Source organism: Perognathus longimembris, chromosome 16 (assembly GCF_023159225.1).
Source record: "Perognathus longimembris pacificus isolate PPM17 chromosome 16, ASM2315922v1, whole genome shotgun sequence".
In the NCBI taxonomy this organism is placed as follows: domain Eukaryota; kingdom Metazoa; phylum Chordata; class Mammalia; order Rodentia; family Heteromyidae; genus Perognathus; species Perognathus longimembris.
The window spans coordinates 5,126,829-5,143,717 of NC_063176.1; the positions used below are offsets into that span (position 1 = coordinate 5,126,829).

At 36.5% G+C, this 16,889-nt stretch overlaps 1 protein-coding gene across 1 annotated transcript in view; it reads left to right on the forward strand.

Annotated features, from left to right (window-relative positions):
• LOC125365023 (transmembrane protease serine 11C-like) overlaps positions 1-15,686 on the forward strand; it is a 34,308-nt gene extending 18,622 nt beyond the window's left edge. The window contains exons 5-10 of the mRNA XM_048364877.1: positions 3,248-3,411; positions 6,501-6,539; positions 10,027-10,198; positions 11,893-12,152; positions 13,781-13,923; positions 15,525-15,686. Coding sequence (XP_048220834.1) covers positions 3,248-3,411; positions 6,501-6,539; positions 10,027-10,198; positions 11,893-12,152; positions 13,781-13,923; positions 15,525-15,686 — 940 coding nt within the window. The remainder of the gene's footprint in view (positions 1-3,247; positions 3,412-6,500; positions 6,540-10,026; positions 10,199-11,892; positions 12,153-13,780; positions 13,924-15,524) is intronic.
• Positions 15,687-16,889: the final 1,203 nt, after the last annotated feature.

Sequence of the window (16,889 nt, forward strand, 5' to 3'; positions counted from 1 at the left end):
ACTTCCAGGAAGTGCAGATGACAGTGCTCATGGGATGGCTAAAAGAAGACACGGAGTAAAAAAGCGAATCTAAAACTAGAGTACCATTTAAAAAATAAAACTTATAGGAACAGATAAATGGAGAGTTACATACCTGCGTAGAATAATGATATTCAATGCACATGTAGGAAAATGGAACCATAAATGGAACTTGACGGAAGTGGGCAGGGTTGGGGTAGATGGAGAGGACGGAATGATGAAAGGAGTCACATTCACCAAGATGCACTGTACTCATAAACTGACATGCTGAATTGAAATCTCCCCGTACCACTATTTAAAGATAATAAAATTAGTTAATTAATTTTAAAAAAACAAAAGTGAATAAAACATCTAAAGCAAGAGCATTTGGGATAGAATGGCTCAGTCCTGACAAATTAGTCATCAATAAGAAAAATCTATCTTACAGGGGTATTTTAGGCTTGTACGCACATTGGAGAACTATGTAGGTAGGAAGGTCATCTCCATAGTAGGAAAGCCAGCTCCTTGATGGATACTTTTCAAAGAGATGAATTTCAAGCCCCTGTAAAGACATTTCCTAGATTGTAATAGCAAACAGTTTTTAAAACATCAACACATTGGGACTGGGAATGTGGCTCAGGGTAGAGTGCTCGCCTTGCATGCGTGAAGCCCTGGGTTCGATTCCTCACCACCACATTAAACAGAAAAAAAATGGAGGTGGAGCTGTGGCTCAAGTGGTAGAGTGCTAGCCTTGAACAAAAAGAAGCCAGGGACAGTGCTCAGACCCTGAGTCCAAGCCCCAGGACTAGCCAAAAAAAAAAAAAAAAACCAACCAAATCAACACATACTTCAAAGGGATAATGAAATGCTCACACACTTTTTAAAGTAGAAACTGGAGGCTCTACAATCAAGAAGACAACATAAAAAGTAACATAGCCAGAAGAACTATGCCAGGGTCATTACACTTGCTCCTTTTCCAAGTGCTCCTTCCCCAGTTCTTAGAATAACTCCATTGTCAGTAGTCTCCTACTTCAAAGAGATCTTCCCTGAAGCTGTCTTTCCTCCTGGAATATTAAAAAAAAAAAAATGCCCAGGGGTAGGGTTTCAATGGCTCATGCCTGTCATCCTAACTACTCAGGAGACTGAGATCTGAGGGTGCAGTTCAAAGCCAGCCAGAGCAGCAAAGCCCATGAGACTCTTATTTCCAACTCACTACCAAAAACCTGGAAATGTTGCTGTGGCTCAAAGGGATAACGACCACCCTTGAGGACAAAAACTCAGGCACAGCACGCAGGCCCTGAATTGAAGCCCCAGAACCAGCAGAAACAAACAAACAGATGAAACTAGAACATGTGTTCTTAAATACGGAAATAGCTCTGGCATCTGGAACTTAAACCATATTGCATAAATTAATGTGCATTTGTTAAATGAACAAATAAATCAGAAGTTTAGGAAAGTAAACTGCCTGTAAGCAGAGAATTACATACATTTGTCATATAAGACCAATGATTGTTTTGTGAGTCAAGAAAAGGTAAAAGTAAAATAGCTTTTAGAACACGTTTTCAGCAATAAAGGATCCTACGATCCTACTGACATTAGAATAAGAATTCACATGGCTATATTTAGTTTGGTTTCAAATTGTGTTTGACCCAGGAGACAAGTTCAGAGTGACATTTGTGATTTGACAAAATATTTGCAACAAACAGTAATAAAATATGTCCTCATCGGTTCCATAAGAAACAAAGGATTGTTCCTACATATCACACTAGAAATGAGGACTGCACTCGTGGGACATATAAAAGCAGAATTGGGGGGTATGAATACTTAATAAGTTGTCATATAATTACTATGCAAGAGAAATAAGTATGTACTTATACATTTATAGCCCCCAAAGGAGGGCATCTAATACATACACATTTTAAATAGGTGGTATAGAAATGAGTTAAGCTATCCTAGAAAATAATAGAAATACTAAAAAGCATTACAACCACTGAGAAAATTCTGCCATAGTTTCTGTCTTTGTTCACGAGGGGTTTGAAGGCTCGGTTGTTTTCAGGATCATCTTAGGTTGCACAGAGTTCTGGGTTGCTGATTTTCAGAGGTACAAATGTGCAGGCATTCCTCAGAGGAGAAAGGGAGGCATATGCACAAGAGAATTGCCAGGGTGAAGCCTCTGTGTACGATTAATATATGATGAAAACAAATGAATCCCAGGAAACTAACACAAGCTCTGCTGGGCAGGAGGGGTTATTTGAAAGAATGAATAAGGGTGAAGATTGTTAAAGTAGTTTATATGCATTTATGAAAGAACTTTATATACATATATGATAGAAATCCCCTTGTATCATGTGAATAAACATTTTTCAAAAGAAATAGAGAGTAGTACAAATCAGATATTGCATTAAGTTACTGCCTTGTAAAATTTATGGTTTATACATCTGCATCTTTAAGACAAAATGAGAATGAAAATAAGTCCAACGTAACGTTGTTGCTCTTGTCCTGATTTTCAGCATCTAGCTCATTATTGTAAATTATGTATCAATTTTAGAAGAAAAAAAAACAAGATAATAAATAATTCATTTTAGCTTTTTCTTTCTTTTTTTTTTTTTTTTGTTTCTTTTGTTTTTGTTGCGAGTCCTGGGGCTTGGACTCAGGGCCTGAGCACTGTCCTTGAGCTTCTTTTTGCTCAAGGCTAGCACTCTGCCACTTGAGCCACAGCACCACTTGCGGCTTTTTCTATATATGTGGTGCTGAGGAATCAAACCCAGGGTTCCATGTATACGAGGCGAGCACTTTACCACTAGGCTATATTCCCAGCCCCTAGCTTTTTCTTTCATTTTTAGCATTTTCTATTAGCCCTCCACACAGAGTACACACTGGAGTCATAAACATAGATACATTTGTGTTAACAATTTTTGTTAAGCACACTGAGATTTTATATCTACTACCTACAAGGGATATTCAATCTATACTGATTTTTACAATACTAAGTAAAGTAAGATTATTAATCTACATTTTACAGAGGATGAGGAAACATGTACAGAGAATATCAATACGATGCCAAATAAAATACAAACATGGCTCCCCTGAGTCTAAATCATACTATTCTACTATAAAGTATTCTGTCTACTCCCTTGGGATAATTAACAATAAGTTGAAATGCTACCTTACTGTTTGTTTAGAAATGTCCTATCCCTCCAAATAAGTATAATACAGGCTCAGTTATAAAAATTTTGTTTCTATTTTGCAGTCGAGCCAACGGGAAAGTGGTAATTCATGTTGTGCTGAAGTTTAAGTCCTGTTGTAAAAATAATGCAGCAAAATTTTGGGACAGAATTGAAACTATTTTACGTCAGAAGCTAACAGGACAAATTGGATCACTACTTATAGATGCTTCCTCATTTAAATTTTCAGGTAAGCATATGTATAGTTAAAAACAGAAATAAAGCAGCCTTCCAATTAGTAGAGAATTTGTACCCATAGACATACGTTTTAGAATCTCATCTCCATAAACTCATAGTGTAAAAAACAAAAAAAGAGCACCACATTCCCAGCCTTCTTCCAAATTTTAAGTCCCTTACCGAAGATCCCAGGAAAACAGACTGTCTAGGGTCCTCTCCCAGATACATGAGTTTTCTCAGAAGTGTTGCTACAAGGCCGTATTACCATTTTGTAAAGAGTGGAGATTGTTCAGTGTAGCTTGTGTAGTATAGATGATGCATTGGTCTTTCCTTAACTTTTAATTGTTTAAAAAATCTTCCTATCCCTCGCTCTTTACACTTTATCAGAAGCAAAGTGCTTCATAAAACTGACTGGGGTTTCAGCTATTTAGGAGCAACCTGCCTACTGACAGTCCTCCAAAACCATACGAAATAAGTTGAGGCAAGGTTCACATTCTTGACCTTTCTCGTCAGATGAAGTGCTCATCATCATGGTTCATTGGGTAGATGGATCTGTGCAGGAAGGGAACCTGTGAAAGTTATTTAATCATCTAAAGTTGCCAGCATGGCATCTTATCAACTATATTGGCTTCCTTATACTGATTGGTTAATTTAGAAGCAAGGTGCTATTTACATCTATCTATCTATCTATTATCTACTTGCAAACCCACAATCCTTAGCACTTTCCTTCTCAGATATCCTTGTTTACTGATTATTGACTAAATTATAAACTACATTAAGGGGAGTACTCATTCTTACAAGTGCACCTGAGGTTTCATTTCTTATTTCCTAACGCTAGTCATGGACCTGCTACACTACAAATCCTATAGCACTTAGCATTGTTTTCCATTCCAATATTTCATAGACCAAATTAAGTCTACTTTGCTCTGAATAAATAAAGTTCTTGCCTCCCTCCCAAAGGAATGTTTGTTATCAGCTCTTTGAGTTCTTTTGTCTTTATGCTCAATATTTTTGTTTGGGGTGTGTGTGGGGTGTGTGTGGGGTGTGTGTGTGTGTGTGTGTGTGTGTGTAATTTGTTATAGATAATCTATGATAGCACTTATCACAATTAATTTAAATGATCTATTGGGCTGTGTTTCTAGTCTATCAACCTCTAAATTTACTGAGGGCATATCCATGTCTGTTCTTTGATACACTTATAGAAGAAAAACAATGTGCATTTGCTGAGCTGCAATTTTTGTTTTGTCTTATTACCCACTCCCATTTTCTTGAGACATATTTTCACTATGTAGCCCAGACTCATGTCAAACTAAACATCTTTATCTCTCAGCCTCCCAAGGGTTGAATTAGAGGTGTGTGCCACCACATTCCACGTTCTTATTATCCTTTAATTCAGCTCTACTTCTTCCTTTATGTGGTAGAGCAGGAACTATGTGTCTTGGGTTACACCACTGACTTCTTGATTCAGAGGTAAACCTACAGGTGTTCCAGTCTGAGCCAAGGGACTAAAAAGGCAGGAAAGCCCACAGAGACAGCCTAGAGTTAGGCCCAAAAGGGCAATGGCGTTCATCATCTCCTTACTCGCAATAGCTGGCCAGCCACTCACTCTGTGGAGTTATGGGATGACACAAGTACTCAAAGAAAATTGAAGTCACACACACATTTCTTCCCTTTAGCAAGTCACACACTAAAACCTTAAAAATAAGTAACTTCTGTGAATAGAAGAGTTCTAAATAATGAGTTTAAGTATAGGAGTCAGCATTTTTCCAGTCAAGGCAACATTTTTCAAATCGTAGTATAATTTTCTATTTTTATTAATTATATATACATACCTACACCTATATATGTACATATATGCACCTACAAATATATGTATAAACACACACACACACACTTTTTATCTTTGCAGTACTGGGTATTGATCCTAAGGCTTCTCGCATGCTAGGCATACTCTCTACCATTTGAACCGTGCCTCTATCCTCCAATTTGATATATTGAACCAAGCATAAAATCTTTCACTCTAAACTCTAAAATTATCAAATCAAACAAAAAGCTTCTGGAAGGAACCCGTGAGAAATAGGATGAAACTATACCAACTTTCTGTTCAAGTAGGTATGACTCATCCCTTCTAAGCCCAACTGATTACTGAATGACTTGTCGTTTTGTTTAGACAGGTAGACTTTCTGGTGAAGGTTATTTATTTTTTGTCTCCCGATTTATTGTGCAACCTAATCTAAGAGTATGTAAAAATAATAGGCACCTACAGCTGGATACTCCTTCCTGGAGTTATTGAAGTCAAATAGCATAATAAAAAATAAACCTGCATTGACATATATAATTTACAATTCATATAACATCCAGTAATGCTTTTTTTTGCACCACTCTTTAAGTAGAAAGAGCTAGTGAGTTTATAGTGTGTCTAAAACTTAGAGTATGACTCATTTGTTTGCCTTCTTTTCATGTACTTTTCACATGAACTGAAAAAGTTTAAAGAGCACAGGCATAATATATATCTGGTATAAATGACTTCATTCTGTAATATTCCCTAAAGTGATATATCTATCCAAGAAAGAGTAGGCAATGTTCAAGTCTGCCTCACTGCTGAATTATGTACTTTTTAACCCCAAATGAATGAGAAATAGGAGGGCAGGGTTAACTGACTGCTCCAAATAATTGAAACCTAACCCGCAAATAGTATTGATAGAACTAAAATTTACTAAGATGCACTTACACACACACACACACACACACACACACACTCACATGCATGCACTAACTATTATAACTTCTTACTAGCATAATTTCATAAGGTACAACTGTGGGTATAAAAGAAGGTCACCATTTCTCATATATTCCAGTTACTTTTGAGAATCAGGCTGCTTTTTCAAATAACTGACAATATCTTCTAAGAAATAGAAGAATGAGGTCAACCATTTTATTACTTTCTGCACAAACTTATGAATGTACAAATGATATACCCAAGATAAAATAAAAATATTCTGGCTTTAGAACATCTGTAGTAACAAAACAATTGTTGTTAATATTAAGGCAACCCATTCCTAAAATGTAACTATTTTCATTTTCCTTTCTCTTGACTTTCAGACATTGCAATGCCGATAGCAGAAAATCTTCTCCATACATGTAAGTTCACCAACAAAGAAATTTATTTTCCTCGAATACCAAAAAAAAAAAGACTTCCACTTGTTACTCTGTGTGATGTTTATAAAAGACTAGTTTGAGAAACTTGTATGATGCTACCTCAATTGACCTAAACTTCTCTGATAAGAATGATAGTAGAGAAGACCTAAATGCAGGCAGTGCTAGTATAAAACTCAAACAGTAAGATCCGCTGCAAGTGCATTTGATTCACTCAATGTGTGAGATCTATCACACACTAACTGAATAAATTTACATAAGTTATTTAACTTCCCAAAGCCTAACTTCCAAATTGCTGTGAAAGTAGAGCATATAGAAAGCACATGGTAGCAGTCATTTATGTTTTCTCCTTTGCTTATGAATAATAGGGGCCTAGAAACTCAGTGAAATGATAATCCTAGCAGAGATCTGAAAAGAGCAGAGAAGAAAGCCGTCCTTAATGCAAAAGCATCTTCCTTTCTAGGCAAGGTATTGTGCTGACTGTTGTACTACCTGTCCTAGAAAGTGGGATTCCCTAGAATTACTGGGAATAGAGCCAGTGGTATAGGAGTTTGTGACCGCAATCATTCTTACTCAACTTGGATCACAGAATAATTATGTCAAGACACTTGGGCAAAACTTAAACAAAAAGCTGTTTTACATTATTTTTCTCTGTCATAGATTTTGACTGAACCAATCCTCAAGCAATTTAATGCTATTTGCATGTGAATTATTCCAAAGAATATCTAATACTTGTAAAGCCACAATAATTACCAATTTGGCAAGATCATAGGAGATATTTAAGACAAGTATAAGGTCAGGGATGAGAAAGAAATCATCAAATGGTACATTTCGTCAACCTGAACAACCCTTTATACCAGGGATTTGGAGTGACCTGGCCTGTGGTTGATTGTAATAATACTTTATATATAAAGCAAGGATAATACGTTATATATAAACCAAGGAGCCAGGAGTGGTAGCTCAAGCCTGATCTCCTAGCTAATGTAGCAGCTGAGCTCACAGGATTTTTGTGTAAGGCCAGCTTGGGCCAGTTTGAAAGGCCAATGGCTGGGTTCTGTGGCTCACACTTGCTAATGCAGTGGCACACACCTGTCATCCCAGTAACACAGGACGCACAAGAAGGAGAATCCCAGGCCAGACTAGAGCTTGCATCTAGTGAGACCATCCCTTGAAAGTATTAGTGTGAAATAGGGGACAAGGGAGAGTACCTGCCTAGCAAGGGCAGAGCCCTAAATTCAATCCCCAATACCACCACCACCACCACAACAACAACAATAGCAACAACAAAAGCAAGGAGACAAGAAGATCAATGTTAGGCAAGAAAAAAAATAAGGTTAAAAAAAAATAGTGTCTACTAGCCACAAGCAGCAGATAGACCATTCACGGGGTATGGAAACTAATGTTTATGGTTTTAACATGACTGTTAATTTGTTTAAAGGACTTTTGAATTGTGAAGGCTTTCGCACAATCTAAGAGGAGGTAACAAGTTTCATAAGAAATGTACTCACAAAAAAAAAAGAAATGTACTCACTGCCTTACATATGAAACTGTAACCCCTCTGTACATCACTTTGACAATAAATAAATCAATTTTTTTAAATAAGCAAAATAGCCAATAGAAAAAAAATAGAGTTTCTGTTTGGCACAATCAAGTACATGAAAATGGAGTTGAGATAAATTAGAAACGCAGAAAGGCAGTATGAGTTCTATAGATCTGGTCTTATGTTCCTGAAAAATGTCAACCTACATTATAATTTTTAAACTATTGAAATTTACCCCATGATTTCTTTTGGCGTAAGTAAACTACAGGGTGATATATAGGACTTCCACAGAGGTAATGACGAGAAAATACTACAGGGATGGGTGACTGAAAGCTTCACCGACACTACCATCATGAGTAAATGAAAACTTAGAAAAGAAGCTAACACATGGGTAGAAATTAAATGAGAATTATGAGTAGGTGCTGAAACAGTGAACTCGAGTTGCCTAGGGGAAATTTCTATCCCAGAGAGAAGCAGCATTGTTTTTGCATTGCTCTGGAGGAAGTTGGGTCAAAGCCAACTTCCTATAGGAGTTGCCTGGGCAGAAGGGAGGACAGGGAGGAACCTTCTAGGTTGTGGATTGTTTTATCCACGGTAAGGGAGGGAAAAAAAGAAAAGGAAGTTACATTCAATGAGTCATAGGGAAAGCGCTCATCAGCAATAGTAGCTACAAAGGCCATCATTCAGCTTTAACATCCAGAGATTTGGGTAACTAGAAAATAACATCAAATGTAAAACAATGAATAAACCTTGGGACCTTAAAGAGCCAGTTTCAAGCTTTTTTAAAGTCTGTGTGACTCCTCCGTGTTTCTAATGCTTCTCTGCCTTCAGGAAAGAATACCACAAAGTGTATCTAGTTACATGTAAATAGCTCTTCTGTGAAATGTGAAGCCACTTACCAGCTCATTTTGTCATTTATTTATACATTCGCACTTCTGGCACAAGCTCCTTTTTCTAACCCAGGGTGCCTCATTCTTAACACTATTAAAGTAGAAGCTAGAAGAGCTTTGTTTCTGCAGCTTGTGCATTTAGCAGCATCTCTGAGCTTTCTTACTGGATAACAGTAACCTTCCCCATACCTCTGCCCTAAATTTGACAAAAATGTCTCCAACATTGCCAAGTATTTCCTGGAGGGATGATGTACAAAGCTCTCTCTGAATGAACCATGTGTAGTATGTTGTAGGTTCTGAAGACAGGGAATCTGCTCTTTGAAACTAGTTACTAATGAAAAGGCAGACAAAGTCAGTTCTTTCATCTGAAGTAAGTAAAGGCAGTCAAGGGAGTGAGTCAAAGGAAAAAAGAGAGAATCAAGCTGATGAAGAAAATAAGAATGATTTTGTATAGTTAGTACAGACTTTAAAGTCCAGCACACTTTCTGGATCCAGATATAAAGCACACAATCAGACTTACAGAATCACATAACTTTGGAAATCATTTGTCATGTGGCATTTCTTTCATCCAGATTGCGACAGGAGTGGACCCCATTTCTTTGTACTGTTTAGAATTCTCATTCACTTTCATGTTCACTCACTCTTTCACTTCAATATTCTCATGCCGTTCATTGCTTTACAAATGCCACTAAATTAATATATATATATATATATATACATATATATATTTCCTTGGGTAACTCAGCGTCACCCAGTTATCATCTTCTAACATACTAGCTTACAATTCTCCTATCCCTTAAATCACCTTATCGTGAGAAAAGACACATAGAGTACATGTGAGTAAAATGGCAATACATTTTGAATGAACTCTCAGGGAATCTCATTTCAACGATGAATCTCTCCTAACTTCTCTAAGACTTTGAGATTTTTTTTCCTCAGTTCATAGTTTATAATGACCCATACTGAATTACATGGCTCTCTGCTTACTGTATTAATATGCCTGCAAAGAAACATTAATACCAATGAGCTCTATTTTGAACAGGTTGTGGACAGCGCACGATAACTCCTTCTGGCAATAAAATAGCAGGGGGGCAGGATGCAGAAGAAGGAGAATGGCCCTGGCAAGCTAGTCTTCAGCAAAATAACGTCCACCGGTGCGGAGCGACTCTCATTAGCAACCACTGGCTTGTCACGGCTGCTCATTGTTTCATAAAGTAAGCTCTCAAAGACACTCAAGTACTCAAGCTAATATTTTCTATCAATATGGCTATGTAACTATGTCTCCTAGTGCCGAATATGGTCTCATTTACCCTCAAATTTACTTAATGATTAATAAGCAAAATAGCCCATATAGTTAGCCTAGAGCAGTGGTCCTACTGGACCAGATAAGGAATTCTTTGTTCTGGAAAGCTGTCCTGTGCATGGTGAAATATTTGACATATTCCTGCCCTCACTCACCATGAACCTCTCTGCATATGGACAACCAAATTTTTTTTGACAAATGTAGTGGACAAAAATGGCCTAATTGAGGACTATTAGGTTAGAGTCATTTACTTGAATGCTATTTTTTAAAATTTATTGTCAGAGTGATGTACAGAGGGGCTACAGTTTCATACGTAAGGCAGCGAGTGCATTTCTTATCCATCTTGTTACCTCCTCCCTCATTTTTCTCCCTCCTTCCCCACTCCCTAAGTCCCACCCCATGAGTTGTACAGTCGATTACCGCAAACAGTTTTGTAAGTATTGCTGTTGCATTGGTTCACCTTTTACCCTTTGCTCTCCATTTTGATGTTCATCTTCCCTTCCCTAGTTTCAATAAACATACATATAATACCCAGGGTACTGAAAATCAGTTACACTGACATCAGGGGTAAAACCCTGAGGGGGGGGAAGGACAAAAGAATGTGGTATAATTTCAGATCATACATTGAAAATAACAACAACTTAACCACTTATTTCCATAACTTGGAGTTCATTTCACTTAGCATCATCTTTATTTAAAGACTTTAAATCTCAAATTAAACACAGGTCTTCTATTTCTTTCTGCCATTGTTACAGTTTGTTTTTATTTATTCAAACAAAAGTAATTGAATCCATTTTGCAGCTACCACATATGTTCAGCCCTATTGAAGATGATGATTTGTGATCATTTAACGCAATCTCTTCACACACACATCATTTTTTTGAGACAAGGTCTCAAAAATGAATGGTGACCTTGAATTCCCTACACATTCCAGGCTGACTTGGAACTCAAGACATCCTGTTCTTGTCTCCTGGGTACTAAGATTGCTGCTGGCAGATGTCACCATATCTAGCTGAAGTGATAATGTTTTTAAAGAATTTATTTTCACACCAAATGTTTGCCCCTTTATGCTTTAAATAATTTTTAATAATTTCTGATCATTTTTACATTAAATCCATTGTTTTGTTCTCTCCAGTATCTTACTGGATTATATCACATTACTAGAAAGTTTGAAGTTTTTTTCTAACATCACTATTTTTCAGTACTTCATGTAAAAGTCTTTAAGTGATAAATAATATATTCCAAAGTATTTTCCTCATTATTTTCAATGATTACAACAAACAAATAGGGCTGTTTCTTTAAAATTTCCTAAGTCTATCTTTGTTTGATTCTTATTTAATCTATTTTATGTTTGTCATATGAAACTTTACGAATCCCTTTTAGTATTTTCTGTTGAAATCAAGAAATAAAATATACTTTCCACCAGATCTTTCTCAGAAGAGCTTATTGAATTAAAATTTCTTCATTTTCATATTTTCTGTTACACGTAGCTTTATAATGAGTACTTACAAGTGCTATTCAAATATAACTGTTTTTAGATGTTTAGAAATTAATTTCTATAACCCCAAATAAAGGACTTTTAATAAGCACATGTATTCTTTTTAGGGCCAACGATCCTAAAGAATGGAATGTTACTTTTGGGCTTCTTTTGAGTGATCCAAAGACACAAAGAGCTGTCAAGAATATTATAATTCATGAAAACTACCATTACCCTGCACATGATAATGACATCGCTGTCGTGCATCTGGCTTCACCAGTATTATACACAAGTAACATCCGAAGGGCATGTCTCCCAGAAACTAATCATACCTTCCCACCCAGTTCAGATGTGGTGGTCACTGGCTGGGGAACACTAAGGACTGATGGTGAGTTCTGAACCATCCTCCATTACAGAACGCTTTTGTGTGTAACTTGAATTGCTGCAACTGGTGGGTCATGCCTGCATCTTAGCTTAGCCTTAGATTTGAGGAGTGCCACGTGAAGCCAGCCTGGGCAGGAAAGTCTGTGAACTCCTATCTCCAAAAGCCACTTGAAGGCCAGAAGTAGAGCTTTGCCTCAAGCAGCAGAGCACTAGCCATGAGCACAAATGTTCAGAGACAGTGCCAAGGCCATGAGTTCAAGCCCTAGGGACTGGCATCAAAAGAAGAAGAAAAAAGAAAGAAGGAGAGGGAGAGGCAGAGGGAGAGAGAGAAGGAAGGAAGAGGGAAGAGGAAGGAAGGAAGGAAGGAAGGAAGGAAGGAAGGAAGGAAGGAAGGAAGGAAGGAAGGAAGGAAGGAAGGAGAATTTTCTGAATCATTTTAAAGAGAATAATATACAATTGGCTGAAAATCATCCTTATGATCATTAATGCAGAAACTAAAGTTTCCAGGAGCTGCTTACCATAATTTCCCTAACAATGGGAGTGTCTACAAATATTTGTTGTTGACATAGTTCCTTTTTCTCCACTTCATTTTTCTGCTAATTCATTCATTCAGTTAATATTTATTTTGAGTAGCATTTCTGTTCCCAGGACTAATCCAGGTGGTATGGGTTTTTGTGTTAAAGGGTAAAACAAATGAGCAAATATCCCTGCCTATTTTCTTAGCAAGAAAAAAGTCTTTCATTTTTTTGCAAAAGAAACAGAAAAAAAAATCACAAAATACAAGAGCTAAGTAAATTATGCTTTATGCCAAGCAGTGGGAATTGGGAGATTCAAACCTTTTGGCTTGCTTGCTTCTTTCTTTGTTCCTTTTTTCTTTCCTTCCTTCCTTCCTGTCTTTCTGGCTTGAACTCAGGGCCTCAGAACCAATAGGTAGTCTACCAATTGAACTGTACCTCTAATCTAGTTTTTTGTTAGTTAATTGGAGATGGAGTTTTATGGACTTTTCTGAACAGACTAGATAAGATAACAGATGTGAACCCATGATACAAGTTGGATAAAGCATTTTTGATAAATAAAAAAATAAAAATAAAAAAACAAGAAACTCCTGATTAGGATGGAATACTTAATTAAGCAAAGCTTCTATATGAGTGTGTGTGTGTATGTGTGTGTGCACCATAACTTTAATAATGTAAAGATTTAGTGGCTACTTATGTTCATAAGATAATTTTGAAAATATTTAATTCCAAGTTGGAGAATTACAGTGACAAATTTAGCTATAAAACTGAAAACCATCACGAAACGTGTTTCTGGGTTACAAGCTTCTTATTTTGCTTTCTAAGGAATACATTTAATAAGTATAAAATTCTCAACAAAGTTAAAAGCCCATTATATTAGGCTATATATATGTAGTATTACTAAGTATGATACTGTTTAGCTATAGCTTTTGGTGTCCATAAGCATTATTTGCTTCTTTGTTGCAATGTAAGGAGAAAATGTAAGTTTACTTAAGAAACCCATTATATACTGACTTGGAAATTGCAAGTGCTAGGTTCAGATATTAATAACCTATCCAGAAAAATTAATATTGAATGTTAGTAAAAATAATAATGTGATGTATTTTTTTGGTTTTAGGAAAAATTCCTAATATACTCCAAAAAGCATCAGTGAAGATTATAGATAATAAGACCTGCAACAGCGGAAAGGTATACGGTGGAGTCGTCACCCCTGGAATGCTGTGTGCTGGGTTTCTACGAGGACATGTAGATGCCTGCCAGGTAAATCGGCCTCGCCTGTGTTCAATAGACTTTCTTAACTTTTACATGTACAATTAAGCAGTTTGTTTTTCTCCAATTTTTTAAATAAAGATTGATTGTGCTTTTTGGTCCCAGCAAGATTGATTGTGCTTTTTGGTCCCAGCATCTAATTTAAACTATATGGTCAATATTCGTTTCATTAAAGTACTGAAATGTGAAATCATCCTTCCTGATACAAGAATCTGCGGGTGTGTCAGGAAGGCCCCTGGAGTAAGCAATGGAGAGACAAAGGAGAATGTCATGACCTTCTCTTTCACTGAGACACACACAGCGAATGCTAATACCAAACTACGCAATCATGGAACATTCACAGTCTGGCTCCAGCATTCTAAGCATTTTCTTTATCTAACATACGTTACATGGCATTCCTGTGTACCGAGCACTCTTTTAAGCTATTTATAAATATGAATTTATTCTAGAAGCGACAATCTTGTGCGGCATGTGTGATGGCGGCAAACCATCTTCGGCACGCTGCATTATGTACTTGTAATTAGCCATAGCACTGGAGTTAACAAAATTACACCTACAGTTACTCGTGAAGGCAGAATTAGTGGTAAACCCAGAAGCTTATTTTATTCGCTCATTGTTACATTTAATGACCATATTGACTTCTATGTGCCAGACCCTGGGCTGTATGTTGAGAAGTTAAAATGAATAGAGCATATTCTTGCTGTCTAGAGCTAGCAGACATGGAAACAAATAATTTATAATACATAATCATCTCTAGTTATAGATTTCATTCCTTCTGATTATCTAAACCATTCTTTGGTATCAGGAAAAGCTTGACTCCTCAGTCCTCTCAGCTCATCGCCCTCAGACTCACACGCCTTACCTTACACAGGCTGACACCTATGTTTTGTTATTTTAAACACTCTTTAGTACTCCCAATGGCTTCATCTACCTAAATATTTTTAGAAATACAGCTATTTATTTGCTTTATTTGCTTTCTTATGTAAGTGACTGACAAAAGCTAGAAGAAATCTTGTTTACTTCTAGATTCATTCCTTATAGGTAGGTCCTTAATACACTATGTGAATCTTTTATTATAGAGTGTCAAACCTTTATTATGTTTTTATGAACCTATCTCCCTATGCTTTTTTCTTTCTTAGATTCTGATCTTGTCTATTACCGACAAAAAAAAATCAAAATGATCACATAAGAACCCCATGTAGCCAAATTATACAATTCACAAAATTACAGCAATGTTCATAAAAGAAGGATGAAAAGAATGTAGCATTGGTACTAGAGAAATACAAGTCTCCCTTTTCCACACATCTACATGAGGATTGTTTAAGCAATATTGTCAATGGCTCTGTTGAATGGATATTTTGGTTAAAGATTTTCATGTCTGCTTTTCCTCACTATATTATTATATACAAAAACTTATACTGAATTTAAGTATATGTTCATAGGACATGAAGATAGTTCTAGATGAGTATCAATGAAGTATTAACATATCTAGAGGGGTTTTGCCTGCTTTGCTTCTTTGTAGTTAATATGAATAACTATCCAGTCTTTAGCTTTCAATTATCATGATTGTTCATTATTCTTTTTCCCTCTAGGGTGATTCTGGTGGGCCGTTGGTCAGTGCAGATGATAAGGGCACCTGGTTCCTTGTTGGTATCGTAAGCTGGGGAGATGAATGTGCACTTCCAAACAAGCCTGGTGTCTACACTCGAGTGACATACTATCGAGACTGGATCATGTCCAAAACGGGTCTCTAGGATAGACGTCCTCTGCCAATTAGAGCTCAAAAGTTATATTCGTACTATATGTTATAATTCCCTGGCCATATTTAACTGACATATCACTTCTTATGCACATTTAATGTTGTAAATCTAAATACATGTAATTTTATAACTATGAACATTTGTTCATTTTAGACAAAGTTTGAGTAAGAGTGTGAAGCAGAGTACATACTTTTTCCTTTTACACCTTTCCATATTGACAGTAATCATATGAGGAAATAGAGTTTCAGTTGATTAAGGGAATGTTTTCTGCTAATTTTCAGATTCAGTTAGGGAAATCATTGAAAAGATGTTAACCACAAGGTGTCTTGGACTGTATTAAAAAATCTTTTGCTGACAAGCTCATTTATGCCACCAAATTAATACATATTTCAGTTTTATAGTGAGTTGCAGAATTTCTCAGGAAAACTTATCTGCCTCTTTTCTTTCTAGTCTTTGTGTCAGTGCTAATTTCTCTACTATGTATGTCTTGTCTTCTTTGGTGGTGAGAGAAAGCAAAATGACAGACCCTGAGGTACATTGACTAGACGTGATGCTTGTTGCCTTGTCCCATTCTCTTCTGTGTGTGACAGTGAGGCAAGAAAATGGTCTCAAATACACATACACAGTAGGAATTTGTCCTCATAGATATGGATTTTGTTTCAATATATGAATAGAATATACCATGCAAGTAATACCATACTGCTTATATCCAAACTCCTAAAAGTTCTCAATAATACAACTTGCTAATCAGAATAAACAATATGCAATTTTTTCTGCAACTTCTCATTATTTTTACCTATACATAAAACAACCTGGTCGAGGTCAGAGATGTCTATAAGTTTATTGTTCACCTGTGCCAATGGGTAAGCTGTCATTTATCCAAAAGATTAGCTCATTGAGATAGTTTCTTAGACATTAACTCATCAGTGAATCTATAGGAGAAAATCTTTCACTTTCTCATCAATACAATTTGTAGGTACTACTAATAACCTCTATTACAAAAACTACATTAATAATAATAGTTGTTGACATTCATCGAGTTCTTACTATATCCCAGAAATGCTTTGTTCCCAAGAGAATGGTTCTCTTGTTATTGCAAATTTTATGGATAAAAAAAACTAAAGTAAGGGCTGGGGATATAGCCTAGTGGCAAGAGTGCCTGCCTCGGATACACGAGGCCCTAGGTTCGATTCCCCA